This window comes from Physella acuta, unplaced genomic scaffold (genome assembly GCF_028476545.2).
Source record: "Physella acuta isolate Inbredline_101_S28 unplaced genomic scaffold, ASM2847654v3 ptg001426l, whole genome shotgun sequence".
Lineage (NCBI taxonomy): Eukaryota > Metazoa > Mollusca > Gastropoda > Physidae > Physella > Physella acuta.
In genome coordinates, this window is record NW_026732941.1 from 303,229 (window position 1) to 323,113 (window position 19,885).

Here is a 19,885-nt window from a genome sequence, read left to right on the forward strand (position 1 = left end):
AAAGCTATGAAAAAAACATCCAAAACAGAAATGATGGCTGAAATCGGCGTCGACGATCCATATGACGCATAACATGTTGACACGTAATACTTAATTGTGTTAATTGCATCACTGTCTAGCTTTACAACAAAAAAGAAGTAGAAGAAACGAAGAAACATAGAGATTATTAAGCTTATTTACCAGAAATGCCTTAGTAAACTTGAAATTCGTTTCATTCACTCAGTTAAGGGCGATAAACCTTAAAATGTAAGTCTTTATTTAAAAAAACAACTAGTTGTTCCCCCTGCTGTATTTTTCATCCGTACAATAAACAGTAATACGAGGTATCGATAAAACACATAATACATTGAGTACACGTTGTTTTTTATTTTTTATTTTTTAGTGCCGCTATATTCAAACAAGCCATTTTTTGTGCGGAAAAAAACTATAAGCGTACATTTTATTTGTAATGGCACTTGTAAAAACTCTTTGTTGGGGGAGGGGGGGGGGAAGTCCGGTCCGGGACCACGCTCACCTTTTGGGGTCTCCGAACGCGAAAGAATTTTTTTTAAGCTATTTTCTAAACTACTTTACTGAATCATACACTGTTAGTGAAAAAAAAAATGCTACTTGGCAAAAAAGGCTTATTTGGAGGTTTTCTACATATTTTGCGTGAAACCTAAAAACTGTATAGAGCGGGATTATTTTTTTTAAAAAAAGGGAATAAATTTAAATAAATTGGGTTCGGCGGCGCAATACCAAAAGCTCCGCCCCGAAGCTGGAATGGGTCCCTACGACTCTGATAAGCAGTTACACGTAAATGCATACACATATAAACTCATCATTTAAAATAACTTCCATCTAACTTTTTTATATACCCCACGAACGCATGCTAAATTAAACCCAACACCCAATGCTTAATTTCTCACTTATGTCACTAAAATGTACAAAATATTATTAATAACACCAAATAAAACGACGACACAAAAAATATCAACTGTTCATTAAAATGTGACAGAAAAGTGCAAACACACACAAGAAAAAATAGCCACAGAAAATATAACAAAGAAATATAAAATGTCAATACAAACATTTAATCAAAATCAAAATGAAAATGCAATATTTGCAGTTAAGCTAAGTAAGCTACATACTTTAGAACTTGCAATTCACTCATGTATAGACTAACTATATGTCAATGTAAATATATTTGGTTAAAACTTTAGAAATTAAAAAATCACGATTTTGACACACTCTTGTTCTAGTAGAGACAAAAAATTAAACACCCAAAAATCACAACATCTATTCAATCACAAGAAAATTAAATTAAAACAACACACAATTTAATATAATATAAAAACAGCTACACGTTAATATTTTTTACTAATATAAACACACTGATACACGCACTTAAACGAGTTACACATTAATCTACGTACTCAATTACAATGAATTTCAACACGCGGCTAAACAATCTAAAAGTCATAACAAACCGCATATATTCAAAACAAAACGCATAAAATCAAAACAAACCGCATATAATCAAAATAAACCTCATTTAATCAAAACAAACCGCATATAATCAAAACGAACCGCATATTATCAAAATAAACCGCAAGCACTCGTCTCTTACACAGTGTGTGTAACGAGCGTCCTATTTCGTAGTTTGTCTAACACTGCAGGCTATAAAAACAAATCCCCACTTGACAGTGACACAGTCAATGTGACTCAGTCTATGTCTAGATGAGGTCAAGTCCTGGGTTTGTTTACTTCCGTGTTATACCTCGTCCTACATGTATACACACAATGGCACAGGGTGTAGAGTAGGAATGAAGGATAACAGTACCAGTTGTTATAAATACGTTTGGTAAGTGTATACTAGTATTTACACTATATATATAAATATATATACATATATATATATATATATATATATATATATATATGTGTGTAAGCCTATATATATATAATCTTTTTTAAAAGGGTTATATATATATATATATATATATATATATATATATATATATATATATATACATATATATATATATATATAATCTATTTTAAAAGGGTTATATATATATATATATATACATATATATATATGTATATATATATATATATATATATATATATATATATATATATATATATATATATATATATATATATACATATATATATATATATATATATATATATATATATATATATATATATATATATATATATATATATATATATATATACGTGAAAAAAAAGAACCAACAATTTAATATTACATTTTCTATTTCTTTATCAGCACTGCATAATGATACATTTTGTCTGCTTAGGTTAACATGATTGGAATTCAATCATTTTAATCTGTTTATTATTTAGCAACAATAAATCAAATTCATTTATCTCAAAATCTGATATTTTTAAAACTTATAAGATTAGTTAGTCAATCTTTACACTGTGTGGGATGTTTAATTTTGACATTGGCAAGGATGTTTAATTGTGATGAATGCGATGTAAAACTTTGGCAGATGCTGGTGTTTGAGGGATATTTTCGTCGGTTTGAAATCACATGACACAGATCATACTGGTATTTAAGAAAGTGAGAGTTAATTTAGTTTGGTGTTATAACTTTGTTCTAAGCTCAGCGTGTTTTTCTAATTCGTTTGTTTAGGGGTTGTGATTTTACGTATGTTTTTAGTAATTTGTTCTTTATAACCAAATTGAGTTACAAAATGTATTACAAAAAATATAATTAATCTACAAACAGACATTGTTACCTAGTGTAAAGGATTATGAAAAACCAAGTTATTCGATGTTAAGGAAGAGTGATACAACATAATTAAAATGTATTTTTTGTGTAGTTCAGTATGGTAAAAATTGCGTTCAGTGTTTTACTGACAATGGTTTAGTTTCAATATTTATTTTATAATTGTTCTTAAATTATTTGTTCTGAGATGACTAATCACGGAACAAAATACACACAGATTTACACACACATACATATATATACACACATTTATACATACATACATACATACATATATATATATATATATATATATATATATATATATATATATATATATATATATATATATATATATATATATATATATTTATATGTATATATATATATATATATATATATATATATATATATATATATATATATATATATATATATATATATATATATATATATATATATATATATATATATATATATATATATATATATATATATATATATATATATATATATATATATATATATATATATATATAATTTATATAATTTATATATTTATATATTTATATATTTATATATTTATATACATGTCGCGTAATATTGAATCTAAAATGTGTGTCACAATCTAGATGCATTCAGTTCCCCAACACCCTTTCCCCCTAAGAACAAATACAAATACCCAAACCTTTACGAATGTACAGCACAGCGCACTTAACTGACATGTTTACTTCTGTCACAGGTCACAGCTTGTGGGTCACGTGATAATCTTAAGTGTACTGTACACATGATTGCATTCCTTAACGTATTATGGCAGGTTGGTTATTTGCACTTGTTAGTTACAGCTTATTTTTTTATTATTTTTTTTAAATTTTAAACTAATTATAATTGTTGATTTGATTTTTGTTTTAATTTTTAGTTTAATAAATTTTCATAGGGTTTTAATTGACATCAACTGGTTTTGCTGAATGTTTGTTTATTTTATTTTATTTATCACTATCAAGTATAAGTAATTGTAAACAATGCCATTATTTATTTCCTATTATAACTATATTGATCCTTTTATAGAACTTCCATCTTTGTTCAAGAACTTCAAATTTTTTATTTTCTTGAAAAACTTGTCATTTCGTTTTACTATTATGTTATGTTGTTTTAATCAACTTTTAATGACACGAGAATAGGATATGGTTATAATTGTTAATATCCGATTCTTTAAAAAGATCTATGTGTATTCGCCCTCCGCATAAGTAAGGACATATTTTTCCCGATTCTATAAATAGAAAGTCTGTGTTTTCCTTTATATATATATATATATATATATATATATATATATATATATATATATATATATATATATATATATATATATATATATATATATATATATATATATATTCGTTTATCAACACATTTAAAAGACGGTCATTGTTTTACTACTAAATCATTTTCTTATTGTTAAATACGTTTGATAATCGATGTATCGTTTGGACATTGGACTGAATAATAACCTCTTCTTGTCTATACAGACACGTCACCATGGCTTTGTCATTAAAAAACAGTTGAGCAATATGTAGGATCCATTCTGTAGTTTGTAAAACGTCGCACGTATGGGATGTATTATTTCGCCTAAATTTGAAGCTGATATATTTTTAGATTAACGGTTGATTTACCAACGTTTTCTTGATGTGTATTTATACTTAGAAAATCTATTTTAAGCTGCAACAAAATAACAACTTGGTATTTCATCCGCAAAGTAATATATATTTATCATTATCGTTCCTTTGTTTGTTCCCAAAACACATACGGCCGCTACAGTTTAGCGTCAATCAAGCGATGTCATCTGAATTCATTCTTATTTGTGCCCCAACCAATGCCATCTTCTTGCTCAAACTTAATGCATAAGGCTACAGTGTTTGTAATAATTTAACTTGCTTTCTTGTTCTTTTGTTTAGAAAATCTTTCACGACATGAGTTAAAGATTCTACACAGGAAAGTTTCAAACGTCAGCAAAGACTTGCAGATTAAGTACAACTCTATGAGGGAATTTCTAAAGGATTTTAACGATGGATTTATAGAAATTAAATGTAGGTTGTAATATTACGATTAAAACCAATTTTATATATGAAATTTATATATTTTAAGATCTATATATATATATATATATATATATATATATATATATATATAGGCCTACACACACGCACACACACACATATATATATATATATATATATATATATATATATATATATATATATATATATATATATATATATATATATATATATATATATATATATATATATATATATGTATGTATATATATATATATATATATATATATATATATATATATATATATATATATATATATATATATATATATATATATGTATATATATATTCATTTATTTATTTTTTTTATTTATATTCTCAATTTTTATTTACAATCTAAATTGAATATCACACAGGCTCTTTCCCCCTGGTCCGTTGTTGGCGACTACCTAAACTTGTGAAAGAGACGGTCACTGAAGAAAATCTCGGAAATATTTGTCAATGGATGGAGGACTCGTCTATAGCAACACTGAGATTTAACGAATCGTAGGGTTTTTCGAAAACAATCATATATTCTCATAATAAAGAGTAAAAACCTTGATTAAAATAAATGATTTGTACTTATACATTGCTGTAATGCAGCCCATATTACACCTAATTCTCAAACTAGATTTAGAATAGCCACAAAAGAATTTTTAAAACGCGTTATCCAAATACTAATACATAAATATAAAAATCCCCTTTAACTTAATTATTAAAAGTAATTATATATTATTTCCCCAGTACGGGCTTAAGGGCGTTGTTTGAAAAGATTGAGCTGATTAAAAAAGCCAACAAGACACCAACAGTAGAGCACGGCCAGGAGGATGAGAGACGGCCCCTGCTGACAGGGAGACAACCACTGAGCAGGGGACGTCAGGCCGTCAGAAAACTGAAGAAAGTCACAGGATTTATTGACGAGACAGTAGAGAGTATGTTGTTTATAAGTACAACGCGTTAACTAAAATGTTGAGATAAAGAGGAATTTGAGTGAGGGGTTGTTTTATAACGAATAATTTAAATCTACCAAAACTTATTTTCTATATGTGTTTCTGCTGAAGGGAACAACATTTGCGGTTTTTATTAATGAGGTTGCTCTTCTGGAGAATAAGGTAGGGGGGGGTCAGATTATTTCCTTATATTTGACGTAGAGCATGGTGTTAAAGAAGTGTACACCAATGTATTTGCATTCTTCTTTTTTTTTCAAATGCATGTACATTTATTTCGAAATGTTCAGAATATTTTTAAAAATTAAAAAAATGTTTCAATGTACCGTAAAACCCAGCAAATGATGTACCGGAGTAGTGCGTTATTAATTATCGGTTATCCGTTTTTTGGAAATAAACTCTAATTAAAAAAAGATTAGTGAACTTTGAAGTTAGATGTCATTTTATTGGGCGGCTAGTGTATGAAGTCGTATTATGGTGCGCTTAGTGAAGGGGGTTTTGATTAGATGCGTTAGGATGCGTTAGGAGGCGGGGTCGGAAAAACGAAAGTAAATTCCCGTCGTTTATGGACGACAACCTATTTTTTTTTATGTTATTTGAAACTCATGAACTATCGACTGCTAACGCGAAAAAAACTTGAGTTCGAACCCGGATTCTTGTCATCAAAAAGGCCTGAAGCTACAAACCTCTTAGGGGTACCTTACACATGTTACGGAAAGTACTTCGCCTGCCACATGGGCAGTCAGGTCTAAAAGAGTACTTAAAATAGCACGATATATTAAAAGAAAACAAACACACGTAGTAAATCATTCTAAATCCTATCTTAATCTTTAATCCACCAGACGAAGACGTGATGTCAGACGAACAACTCAAAAAACACCTGAACAAGCTACAGAGACGAAACAGCTACTACCACGGAGAGTTTCAGCGAGCATATCAGGCTCTGAATAGCCTCAACACCGTCTACGAGGAGTCTCTCAGCTCCTGCATGTGTTTCAGCTACTTCCGGTTGAAAGATGCAGTCAGTCACGTGATGGAAGTCTCACGTGCGGACTCAAGTTACGAGAGTTCAAATCCAAACAATTAAACATTTTTTTGGCACATAACCCAGAGTGATTCGTCCAAAGGCTACCCTGAATAATTTGCTCAGGACTCTACATAGTATGAATACTAGGAACCCAGCCCTTTTAGGACTTGAATCTATGACATAAATGCGGAAAAGGAAGTAGATAGGGTATGTCCCAGAAAGGAGGGGTGAGGTTTGCTCAATGTTAACGTACACACATCAAATATATAATTCGCATATTATTACGAAAATTACAACCAAATTGTATATACTTTAGTTAGCAAACAGCATTTATTAATATAATACCCAATATTGCTTAAAATAATTCAGTTAAAAACTCGGTTATATATTGGTGTTTTATTTTTAAACTTTCTTTTACTTTTTTTATGTATTATTTGATAAAAATGTTCTTTTTTCCTGAACTATTTAAGGTCTTAAATATTTCATATATATGTCTATATATATTTGTTTCTAAGCAATGGAATAATTTAAAATAGGATAAAATTTCATTTTAAATATTTTTGTTGTATTTCACTTTACAGTAAAGAGTGGCTTCCCTTCAAATTTCTTACAATAAGTAGAAACATTTTCCCAATTAAATTTTTAAACACAATTTTGTTTTTAATTTTTACTTCGTCTTAATTGATTTTTTATCTAGTTTATCGAGCCATAATTTCATTTTATTCTGGAATGAGAAGATATGTCTAACGTATCATATTGAAATAGATTATATTTTAGAACCTAATCAAAATAACAAAAACTTATATCATAAAAGGTATATCCGCAAGATAATAATCCTTTACAATACAATCAGCTTTTTAATCAACATTTTTTATGTAGATAGACATGTTTTGAAAATTACAGCATTTATTTTTGTTATTTACAATATTTTATTTACAATCATTATGAATCTTTACTTTGAATATTTTTCTTGATTTTATTACTATCTATAAATACAATGTGTTAAATGCAGTCATTATAAACATGAATTTCTTCTCGACTTAAATACACACATTGCTTATTTTATAATAATAACATTTGTAACAAGTAATGCAACATCGTACGTTGAGATTTACATGTAAAGTTCTAAAAATGGCACTTATGTGCGGGAATAAATCAAGAGAAAACTGAGTTGAAAGCATAGTTACATTTCTTTTAATTTAGTATTGAACAATTGGGATTTGTTTTAAAATTCTGATTAAAAATTAGATTTATAGGCCTATTTTGTGTAGATGTTAATAATTTGTTAGTTAAAATACAAAATTAGATTGCTGTTAAATTTCGAAGTGTTGTAATTTTAAAAGATGCATTTTATTTTTTAGTATTAAGTTAGAGTTAGATTAGGGTTTTAGAAAGTGTTGTAGAAAGATTTATCGATTTCTGGTAGATTTGGAGTTGCTGTAATGTCTATATTTGTGGTCGTAATTAAACAATTACCAAATAAACTATAACAATTGCATTTTTTTGTAACCAACAGTTAATTTGTATTGAAATGGTTTAACAAAACAAGTCATATAAATTAACTATTGAATCAAAAACATAAAAGACGTTCAACTAAACACAATATAACTAAAAACGTAAACACAGTAAAACACTAATATTTATTCTAAAACAAACATATAGCACTAAAATGTAAGCCTACTATATATATATATATATATATATATATATATATATATATATATATATATATATATATATATATATATATATATGTATAATGATATAATGATAAACCGCTACACAACAATTTCCGGCACTTAGCTTAACACACTTAATATAACGACGAACCCTATTTGATGGAAACTGTTCTTTATTAGCTCAGGCATAGAGTTACATAACTCTGCTGCACCTGCTTACTAACACTTATGAATGGGTATTTTGAAGCCTTGTTGTCGTGGTTCTACTACATTACAGTAACACACTACATATTAATGGACTTCCTTCAATGTGTAGAGCCTTAGTTGTCCCCGGTTACGTCAATTTCTTGAACTCTTATTCAAGGTCAACTAATAAAGATGCATATTTCTCATTTGACTTATATTTGCAATAAATGACAGTGTTCAGCCATTGTATATTCGTCCATGCTCAATGCAGCTGCTGTGGGTACTCAGTGCCACCGGTGTGGGTACTCACTGCTATTGTTGAAGGTACCCTATGTTTCCGATTCGTGCTACGGCTATTGTGCTTGACTGATTCTTCTATTGATTACCAATGACAGTGCTGTAGCTACATATTGCCACTGGTATGGGTACTCAGTGCTGAAACAGTGGGTACTGAGTGTTGAAGCCATGTGTACTGAGTGTTGAAGCTGTGGGTACTCACTGTTGAAGCTGTGGGTACTCAGTGTTACTGCAGTCTGTTCTTTGTGTAACTGCTGTGGGTACTCAGCGCTGGAGCTGTTGGTAATCGATAACGTTGATGTGGGTACTCAGCCTTAGAAGTGGGTACTCAGTATCACTGCTGTAAGTGCTTAGTGCTCAAACTGTGGTTGCTCAGTGTCACTGATGTTGGTACTCAGTGCTAAAGATGTGGGTACTCAATAACACTGCTGTAGGTACTAAATGCCAGTATAATGCCACTAATGTGGTTATTCAATAGCACTGCAAAGTGTATGTTTGTCAGTACTCAACCTTACTGTATTTATTACGAGGTGTAAGTCTATGCTCAGTGTTATTATTGTCACGGTCACCGTGAAGACCTTTCTTTGGTGGTATCCACGATAGTGGTCCACCACCTCACTTCCTGTTGTCTATTTATTTTTTTATGTTCTCCTAATATTTTACAATACTATTTCAAAGCTAAATTTGTTATATTGTACCCAGCAACATGATAACATTATTCCAGCATCGCACTCTCTCCATATGCCAATGTCAATGAAACAGGTGAACTCTACTTCACTTACCAAATGGACCGTAAAGTTCTAAAGTGTACTTTCATACATAGGCGAAAACTATATTGTTATTCCTTTATTTATTTATAATAATACTTGAATGAATAACAGCTAAGCGTTGCATCGTATTTCGTTATACCTGCTTGGCACCCAAGATCCATTTTATGTCTTATTGCCGGATGTCACGAAAATGCGACAAACCTTAATTAGCAGATAAGTTCCAAAATTATTCTCATATGCGATTTATACTGTTTTTATACATAAAAGAGTGTATAATATAGCTATTAGTATTTTTTGTAGAACAAACGGATCACCTATTAGTAATAATAATCAATGTAAGTAGGCTGAATTCACTGAAGTCAAAAAAAAAAACGACGATGCGCGTGAGTCAAGAGAGTGTGACGTCATAAAGCTCGACTTGACAACGTGACCGTTGGTACCTATACAACCGTCTGGATGTACCCAATACACAACGACCGGCAGCAGTAGGATAAATGTACCTATGCGCAAATGCTATGCGCTAAATCGGTATGTCGCGAAAACACGACTGTCGGTGTTAAGGGGCTAAGCATATGAAGGGAGAGTGTGGTCAGAGACATGTTCGGCCGAAATCGTTTTTTTTTTTTTAAAACGATAAAAACATGTTGTCTGTGACTTGGCGAGACATTGGGCAGGTAAAGTAGAGTTGAGTAGGTCACCTGTGACGTTATATATGAAGGGATAGTGTGGTCCGACCTATGCTTAGACGAAATCTGTGTTTTTTAAAGATAAAAAACGTCTTTTTTGAATGCGGGGTCTGGTTATTTTGTGATGATAAGTGACAGACGTGATGTCATTAATGGATGACCCCCGAAACCCACAGTTGTCCAAGGGATGACCGGGTAAGTCTAGTTTTATATAAGTATTTGTTTGTTTAGCAATGGAATTATCTAAATTAGGATATAATTTACCACTTTTTTAACTTATTTTTTCACCTTTCTTCCCTTACCATATATATAGGCCTATATATAAACTCACCTGGATTCCAACATTTTCATTTACTCCTTTATCGGTTTATCCATTTTTAATTTTTTATTACCTCATATACCACATATAACTGCATGTAAATACTCACCATATTCTTTTGTAAAACCTTCATCTTCCTTTGAGTTATGAAATTAGTTTAACATGTTGATATTTATATATGTGTTTTAAATGGCAAGTAAAAGTTTTTAATTTATTCTAGATTTAAAAAATCACATCATAAACTAACAGCATGAAATTCAGTAATATTTTTTTTTAAATTAAGCAAATCATCATAGAAATTATGTAAGTTTGCAGGAAGTACAGGTTAAAGTAGTTGTAAATGTTCATATTTGAGAGCTTATTTCTACTGCTCTTGTACAGCTGGTCAGGGGCTAGGGGTGTGATCTTAAAATTGAGACCCAAGTTTAGAAAGCGGCCAAATATCTGCTAATATACTGAAGTAGATAGTAGCATCAGGGCAATACTGTAGTATCTGTTGAATTGAATTATTTAAAGGTTAGACGTGTCTATTGAGATATGCTGGTCTGTTGTATGGTAATACTTGTCAGTTAAAAGAGGCTGATCTCTTATGTTCTAAGACAGATTATTTGAGAGAGGCTGATATTTTGTATGGTAAGACTGTTTAGTTGAGAGAGACTAGTCTTTTTTTTGGTGAAACTAATCTGTTGAGAATGCTGTAATTTTGTAAAGAATGGTCAGTTGAGAAATGTTGATCTGTTGTATGTTAAGATGGGTCAGTTGAGTGAAGCTGATCTCTTGTATTGTGAGAGGGGTGTGTTGAGAGAGGCTGGTCTTTTCTTCTTCTTCTTCTTCTTCTTCTTCTTCGTTCTTAATGTTAGTGTTGGAAGGGATACCCACCAACACAATTAAGTCTACGTGTCAACTGGTTATGCGCCATTGAGGCCGATGACTCAAACTTCATCCTGCTTTTCTTTTTGGGTCTGGTCTGTTGTTCGGTAAGACTAGTCGCTGTTGAGAGAACTCTTGTCTCTTGTAAGGTAAGAGTGCTCAGTTGAGAGAGGCTGATCTTTTGTATGGTACGATTGGTACTTCTAAATGGGCTGTTTTGTTGTATTATAAGTCTGATGTGTTGAGAGAGAGGTCAGATGAGAAATGCTGGTCTTTTGTATGTTAAGATGTTTCAGTTGAGAGAAGCTGGTCTTTTGTATGTTAAGATGCTTCAGTCGAGAGAAGCTGGTCTTTTGTATGTTAAGATGTTTCAGTTGAGAGAAGCTGGTCTTTTGTATGTTAAGATGTTTCAGTTGAGAGAAGCTGGTCTTTTGTATGTTAAGATGTTTCAGTTGAGAGAAGCTGGTCTTTTGTATGTTAAGATGCTTCAGTCGAGAGAAGCTGGTCTTTTGTATGTTAAGATGTTTCAGTTGAGAGAAGCTGGTCTTTTGTATGTTAAGATGTTTCAGTTGAGAGAAGCTGGTCTTTTGTATGTTAAGATGTTTCAGTTGAGAGAAGCTGGTCTTTTGCATGTTAAGATGTTTCAGTTGAGAGAAGCTGGTCTTTTGTATGTTAAGATGTTTCAGTTGAGAGAAGCTGGTCTTTTGTATGTTAAGATGTTTCAGTTGATAGAAGCTGGTCTTTTGTATGTTAAGATGTTTCAGTTGAGAGAAGCTGGTCTTTTGTATGTTAAGATGTTTCAGTTGAGAGAAGCTGGTCTTTTGTATGTCAAGATGTTTCAGTTGAGAGAAGCTGGTCTTTTGTATGTCAAGATGTTTCAGTTGAGAGAAGCTGGTCTTTTGTATGTTAAAATGTTTCAGTTGAGAGAAGCTGATCTTTTGTATGTCAAGATGTTTCAGTTGAGAGAAGCTGGTCTTTTGTATGTCAAGATGTTTCAGTTGAGAGAAGCTGGTCTTTTGTATGTTAAGATGTTTCAGTTGAGAGAAGCTGGTCTTTTGTATGTTAAGATGTTTCAGTTGAGAGAAGCTGGTCTTTTGTATGTTAAGATGTTTTAGTTGAGAGACGCTGGTCTTTTGTATGTTAAGGTGTTTCAGTTGAGAGAAGCTGGTCTTTTGTATGTTAAGATGTTTCAGTTGAGAGAAGCTGGTCTTTTGTATGTTAAGATGTTTCAGTTGAGAAATGCTGGTCTTTTGTATGTTAAGATGTTTCAGTTGAGAGAAGCTGGTCTATTGTATGTTAAGATGTTTCAGTTGAGAGAAGCTGATCTCTTGTATGGTAAGACGGGTCAGTTTAGAGAGGCTGGTCTGTTGTTTGGTAGGCTGATCTGTTGAGATAGTCCATTCTATTCAGAGAGGCTGTTCTTTTGAGAGAGTCTTCTGATAGAGGCAGATATTATGAGAGAAGCTGGTCTTTTGAGAGTGTCTGGTCTCTTGTATGTTAAGACTTGTAAGATTAGAGAGGCTGGTCTATATTATCTTAAGATTGGTAAGTTGAGAGACGCGTGTCTTTTGTATATTACGACTGGTCTATTGAGATAGTCTAGTCCATTGTAAAGATTGGTCTGTTGAGTGAGGCTGATCTGCTGTATGATAAGACTTGAGTGTTGAGAGAGACTGGTCTGTTGTTTGCAAAGACTAGTCTTAAGAGAGTCTCTTATATGGTAAGACTGCTCAATTGAGAGAAGCTGATTTCTTTTGTATGGTATGACTGCTCAGTTAAGAGAGGCTGATCTCATGTAAGATGAGACTTTTCAGTTGAGAGAGGTTGATCTTTTGTATGGTAAGACTGGTCAGTTAAGAGGGCGGTCTCTTGTATTGTAAGACGGGTAAGTTGATAGAGGCTGATCTGTGTATGGTAAGACATGTGTGTTGAGAGAGACTGGTCTTTTGAAATAGGCTGGTCTGTTGTATGGTAGGCTGAACTGTTGAGAGAGGCTATTATATTGAAGAAAAACGCTCATAAAAGCTATATATATATATATATATATATATATATATATATATATATATATATATATATATATAGTCTACCTTTGCTTTCTGCACATTTCCTATATCTGCATTAGTATATAGTGTATCTTCTAGCTGTAATCCCGCTCTGTGTCTCCATATAGACTAGTTCGGCAAGTTACCCTAACTTTTATATATCGCGATCAAGTTGACATCTTTTAGGTCTTGCCGGAATGTATTTTCTTCCCAGCCCTGACATATTAGCTCATGGAGTGAAGCCTGTTTTCCAGCGTGGATAATGTCTACAGCGGATACCTTCTCCTCCAGGATCCTTTTCACAACGGAGAAAAGTTAATAGCTGCATTAAATTCAACTTCGTGTACCTAAATCAGAGCAGTTAATGACATATCGTTTTAGCTCTGATAGAGGTTCTGGTAGTGTTCAATCCATCACTGTAATTCGTTGATCTCTCTCCTGTCTTTGAGCATTGCGCTTTTGCAAGTTTGCGGCCCAAGCGAATGTATATTCTTGTATTGATTCATCTAATGGTCCCTTGATCTATGCACGATTGTATGCTTTCACAAAGCGCCTACCAGTAGTTGTTTGTCTGGCTATTTTCCTGGCGTTATTTCTTGTAGCTCTTAAAGTCATGAAACTTCTTAAAGAGGGTTTATTCTTATACTGAATAAGAGCTTCTTTTTTAGAGTTAAATGCGCTTTCAATATTTGACTAATTGGTTACATAGCAATCTTGATTCTTCGTGTCCCTTACGCCAAAAAAACTGCAATGAAGATTCATAAACGGTGCACTAAATGCATTGCCAATATTCTTCTACTTCCTTGACCGAACTCATTCACTTTACTCACTAATTCGTCACACAAGTCGAGGTTGACATTACCAGTGGTGTTTAAGCATGGATTCCGATGCTTTTGAGAACGATGAATCTTTAACAGCATGAATCGTATTTAGCACCAAACCATGGTGTGTAGTGTGTCGCAGCTCTATGAAAGCGAAAATGACGGATGCCTCCAGAGACGCTGTGATGAGACATGGTCTCAGAGAAAGTATTCATAACGCAAAGATCATTGTAAGTACAGAAAGTCAAACTGGCGTTGCCGACGCCGAAATGGTCCAGTGAGTCTGGTCATGTATCAAAACTTTGATCCCAACCTGGATTTGCCGTCTTCCAAAAGTATAAGATGTTTCATGTTTGGTATGTCTTCGGTTGTGTTTTGTAAGGACTCATAAAACCTGTATTAGTCCTTTGAGGAGTGAGAGCATAAGCATGCAGTACGCTCAGCTTCCCAGGCAATGTTTTTGGACAGGATCCGCTCTCAACCGCCGACGACGGCGATGAACGTGAGAAGGAGGCTGCTTTTTATACCAAACCCTACTTTATGCATCCGTTTTTCATTAATCGGTTTATCTTTTCATAAGAAAGTGTTATCTTTTTCGTGTAGCATTCCATGTTCTGCTAGTCTTTTTCATGGAGACCGGCTATATCAATGTTAAGTCTTCTTAGCTCGTTGTTTAGCACTGCTGTCTTTCCGATATGATCCGCCTCCAGTGGGTCATTAACAAGGCCAGAGCTACTTTTCTTTTACATTCCATGTAGAAAGTTGAAGGACTGACAGTTTCTTAATTTGTTTACTATATACCTATCTTGGTGCGGTGTTTTGACTGCTTATTGATATTTATCTAGATCAGGCAGACCGTTGCGCGCGATTAGACAGTACGCCACGTCGAAGGTGCAGGACGAATTTGCTCAGCTAACTTTTGTCTGAAATATAGAGACTCAGATATACTCAATAAAATGTGGCAACTAAAGGTGTGTTAAAAGAATTAACCAGCAAAAATAGTGTCTAGCGGGAGACGTAAAGGCTTGAGTCTCAGTGTTAGCCTTATATATAAAAAACATCGTGTGCTGTTTCAAAAGCTTTACTGAGACTGAACTGTGTGTTAGCCGTATATAAAAAAAAAACATCGTGTGCTGTTTAAATATCTATACTTCGACTAAACTATGTGTTAGCCTTTTATTAAAAATATATGTGTTGTTTCCGTAGCTTTACTTAAACTAAACTAAGTTATGTGAAGCACCTCATTCCAACTCGGATTGTAAATATTTAAAACTACATCTATGGTAGACCAGTTGTCCGAACAAATATTAGATCCTTCCAGATTTATAATATGAATATAAAGAATCAGACCCTACGTATTTGCGCATACTATAAAGTATGAATACACGATTGATCTGAGAATTCCTTGATCTAGATAACTAAGGGTAACTACTTGCGTGTCTGGAACTTGAACGCTAATTAAACTTCAATCAATGTCACAGAAACAAGTAAACAGAGACAACTGGATATCAAACATCAGCCTTACGGCAAAAGTATAAATATTTTTCTTGCTAATAAACTAAATCATCGTTTACACGATGTGCAAAGTCGCGTGATTTCAATCAGTCTCGGAAAATTCTTCGCCTTAGGTGATTCACAACAAGAAAATAGTAAGAGAGAATAATTCAGGCAAACATAATACATTGTTCAAAAACAAAGAAAGCCAGAATATTGGAAATTCGATAAAGGAAAGGTCATTTAAAATTACTCAATAATACTGACGTAGGCAAACCATTTTTTTTCAGTAATTGTCGAAAATTATTTTGCTTAGTATTCCGATATTCTTGCTGAATAATTAAGTAAATTACTGCTGCCGTCTTTATATTATGTTTCACTTTCTAGAATTCCTTTATCTTTGCGGCTTACTTCGTGATTTATGTATCTACAACACTATCAAAATTCGGTTTGGTATTACGGTATTTGGTTAAACAATCAGAATACTTTCTCATAGAAGAAGCTAAGATACACACACAAATACACATAAAACACAGACACAAACACACAAATACACCCATTGGTATATGCAAAACCTGTAAGTCATTATAAAACGTCGACTTTTTTATGAGCGCTAACTCGGATGGTTATGTTATTTATACGTTGTAATCGTATTGGGTTCAGTGCCTCTTACTTTAAATCTGCAATATAACACTCTAGCTACTAATAATACCATAATGCTCATCGGTTATAATATCAATACCTAGAATCGTCGACGTGACGTGGAGAAATAGTTTTTTTTTTAACTTCTTATAATATAATCAATTTATATTTAACGATAAAGATTTTATTTCTACATTATGCTATTTTTTTTTATTCACGTTTGTACCTTTAGAGTAGAATTAATTTACTTTTGATTAACGCAGTACACATATAGAGTTGTAGAATATAAACTTTTGATTTAGATATCTGATATATAAATATACATAAATATATATATTATATATTATTACATTTATAGCATTTATATATATATATATATATATATATATATATATATATATATATATATATATATATATATATATATATAACATTTATAAATACATATTTACTTATTTATGATTATATTATTAAAATTATAACATTTTATACATTATTAGATGTACTATTTTTCGCTACTTTATTTCAGTTCTTGATTTAAAAGTGTTTTCAGCCATGTCCGACCCTACTACAACACCAGACTCTCACCAGAGTAGAAACAACATTATAGCTAAAACATCTTCAGGTTCTATAGAGTCTATGTCCTTGTACCTCCCAGCCTTCGTCGTTGACTTTATCACCACATTAAATTACATCTTCTTAATAGAAATATTCGCCGTGTTCGGGCTCGTGACCAACGTTGTGAACATCATCGTGTTCACGAGGCAAGGGTTCCAGGAAACTGTGAACATTACTCTGGTGGCTCTGGGTGTTGGAAACATGGGGGCGCTGTTTTTCGCTATGGGGTTTTTTATGCTGAGTCCGTGGTTCCTTCACGCTGATCTCCCTTTCATTCAGGCTGATATCTTGACAATACTAGTTAGCTTCCCTCATACGTATTTTATTCGTGTGTGTGGTTTCATTAATGCTTTCTCTTCATTTTCCAGATGCATGTGTGTAGTTTTTCCTTTACAGTTCAAGAGTATAATCTCTAAGCGTGTAGTTTGGACATTCAACACGGGCGTATTTTTCGTGTGTTTGTTATGTGTTGCTCATGTGTTTTTCATGGCATATTTTGAAGCGGCCTTCGTCCCATCCAGAAACAAAACTCTTATAGTATCACGGTACCGCGTGAGCTCTGATATTTACACAATTTGGTACTTCGTAACCGACCTTGCTGTTCCTATATCTTATTACATAATCATCGTCGTCAGCAACATCGTTATTGTCCTCAAACTCAAAGTAAAATCTAAATGGAGGATATCGAATGCAAAACAATCCCTCCCAGATGAACAAATATCGCAGAAAGATAAAAAAGTAACCCGGATGCTGATCATGATTTCCATGCTGTTCGTTGTTTGCCAGACTCCAATAATAATGATTTACACAGCGTCGGCATTGGAGAGAGAGTTAACATTCCGTGGAAAGTACTCGAATGTTCTTATTCTTAATTCCAGTTTTGTTATCCTGTTTGACGTCATCTTTGGCAGTGTGGACATTTTTATTTACTACAACATGAGCACTAAGTTTAGAAATACTTTTTTAGAACTTTTTGCCATACGAAATCTCATAGAAAAATTCAGATCTCAAAGAGTCGAGTAAACAGCGATGGATACAAGCTCACTCGTAAAATCTGAACTAAAAAATGAGTGTCTTTAATTTTTTTTTTAAAATAATTTCGTATTTGTGAAAATCTATCTTTCCAACTTATTTACTTTTAAATAATGGTTACGTTGTGTTAAATGTATCTTTAAATGTTTTTTAATCTTTAAATCAAGTGAATTATTTTAAAACAATTAGAAGATCCTTTTTACTTTCTAAAATACTAAATAACGAGAGTATTGTTTTCCTTAGCTAGGAAGAATCTCATTATAGGAGCCTAGGGCTCAATGAAATTACATCTGAAGTTATTGGCTTACTTTGTTTATCTTTTTTAATGGGCAAACAAGGTGGCAGTTGTTCAATGATTTGTGCATCATTGTAGCAATCAAGAGGTTTATAACATCTTAGTTGACGAATTACAAAACCCAAAACCACACTAGTGTTAAACTTTAGGATACATTTATTTTCACACATTTACAAGACCATTCATATAAATTACACGCTACACATTAACGTTTAATAATTATCAAAAAATAACTTACAACAATTATCAAACATCACTGTGGCGGTAATGTTATTCTTCCTCCCCTCTTTTCTACCCCTCCCCCCCCCCCCCCCGCCTTTCCCTGTCAGCTGGAATCCCTTGACCGTTAGATTGTTCAGTTGCAAGATTTACATTGTGACTCATCCCAGGCCGTAAAGGCTTATGGGACAGGTCGTCGATGATGCGATAAAAGGGCCGGTAACCAATGAAGTCGGTCCTTTTTACCCTGTTCAATGTCCTTGCTCAGCGCACCTGCACGCTAACCCCCAACCTGGGTATCGGTGCGTCCAAGAAATTAGCAGATATCGCTTCTAAACTTTTAAACTTATGGTTACTAGACATATATAATATCGACCTTCAGTGAAAATATGTTTTTATTGTCAGCATTTGATGTATTTTTACTATTATCTATGATGTTGTAATTTTTCCTCAACTTGTGTTGTAAATAATAATTATCTCTCATTACTATATCCCACAACATTGTTCTATCCTATACATGTAACGCTAGTTATGTTGTTTTTGTTAGCAATATTTAGTAGGCCATGCCTTCTATTTACAGTGTCCTAGTTCGGGGACCAATTCATTCCAATGCCATTGTAACAGACAAGGCGAGCGCATGTCTACACACTGGAATCTTAAGCTGTTATAAAGTTACGTTGATTCTATACGCACAACAAAAATTTATAATTATGGCAACACTTATTGCATACAAATATCTGTAATAAATCTGTAATAAGTCTTCTCTGGTTTAACATCCTTTAAGCACTAATGGAGTTAGTTTCCTTCAAGATGTCTTGGTTGGAGACAAGGTCTTTCTATGTGACACACAGGATTCGTCTTAGGCAGAGTCTTAGTGTGGCCGTTGCAGTGGTTGCCTTGCCTACTCTCCTTGGTATCTCTTTGTCAAATTGCTGGTGATGGTGGAGTCCAGGGGGTCGGCGTGGTTGAGTCGGTAAAGCTCATGGATGCTGAACCGAAAAGTCTCTTGTTCGAACCCTAGGGCAGATTAAGCTCGTTAGCTGGGGTCAGCCACTCTTCTAGGAGAGACAACTTCAAAATCAAAAGCAGGCTAAAATCAATGGCCTGAATGGCGCATAACCA

General features: G+C 32.8%; 1 protein-coding gene and 1 long non-coding RNA gene across 2 annotated transcripts; both read left to right on the forward strand.

Annotated features, from left to right (window-relative positions):
* Positions 1-1,758: 1,758 nt before the first annotated feature.
* On the forward strand, positions 1,759-4,800 carry LOC131927647 (uncharacterized). Its single transcript, XR_009383670.1, has 3 exons — positions 1,759-1,843; positions 3,465-3,539; positions 4,675-4,800. It is a non-coding gene; the product is annotated as an uncharacterized LOC131927647 (long non-coding RNA).
* A 9,821-nt stretch (positions 4,801-14,621) lies between these two features.
* Positions 14,622-18,240, forward strand: LOC131927653 (uncharacterized). The gene is made up of 2 exons (XM_059283410.1): positions 14,622-14,740; positions 17,100-18,240. The coding sequence occupies exons 1-2, from the start codon at positions 14,622-14,624 to the stop codon at positions 18,238-18,240; spliced, it is 1,260 nt and encodes a 419-aa protein (XP_059139393.1).
* The last annotated feature ends 1,645 nt before the right edge of the window (positions 18,241-19,885 follow it).

Coding starts and splice junctions, on each gene's coding strand:
- LOC131927653 (XM_059283410.1), top strand. CDS start 14,622: ATGACGGATGCCTCCAGAGACGCTGTGATGAGACATGGTCTCAGAGAA. Junction 14,741..17,099: donor GCCGACGCCGAAATGGTCCA/GTGAGTCTGGTC, acceptor ATACATTATTAG/ATGTACTATTTTTCGCTACT.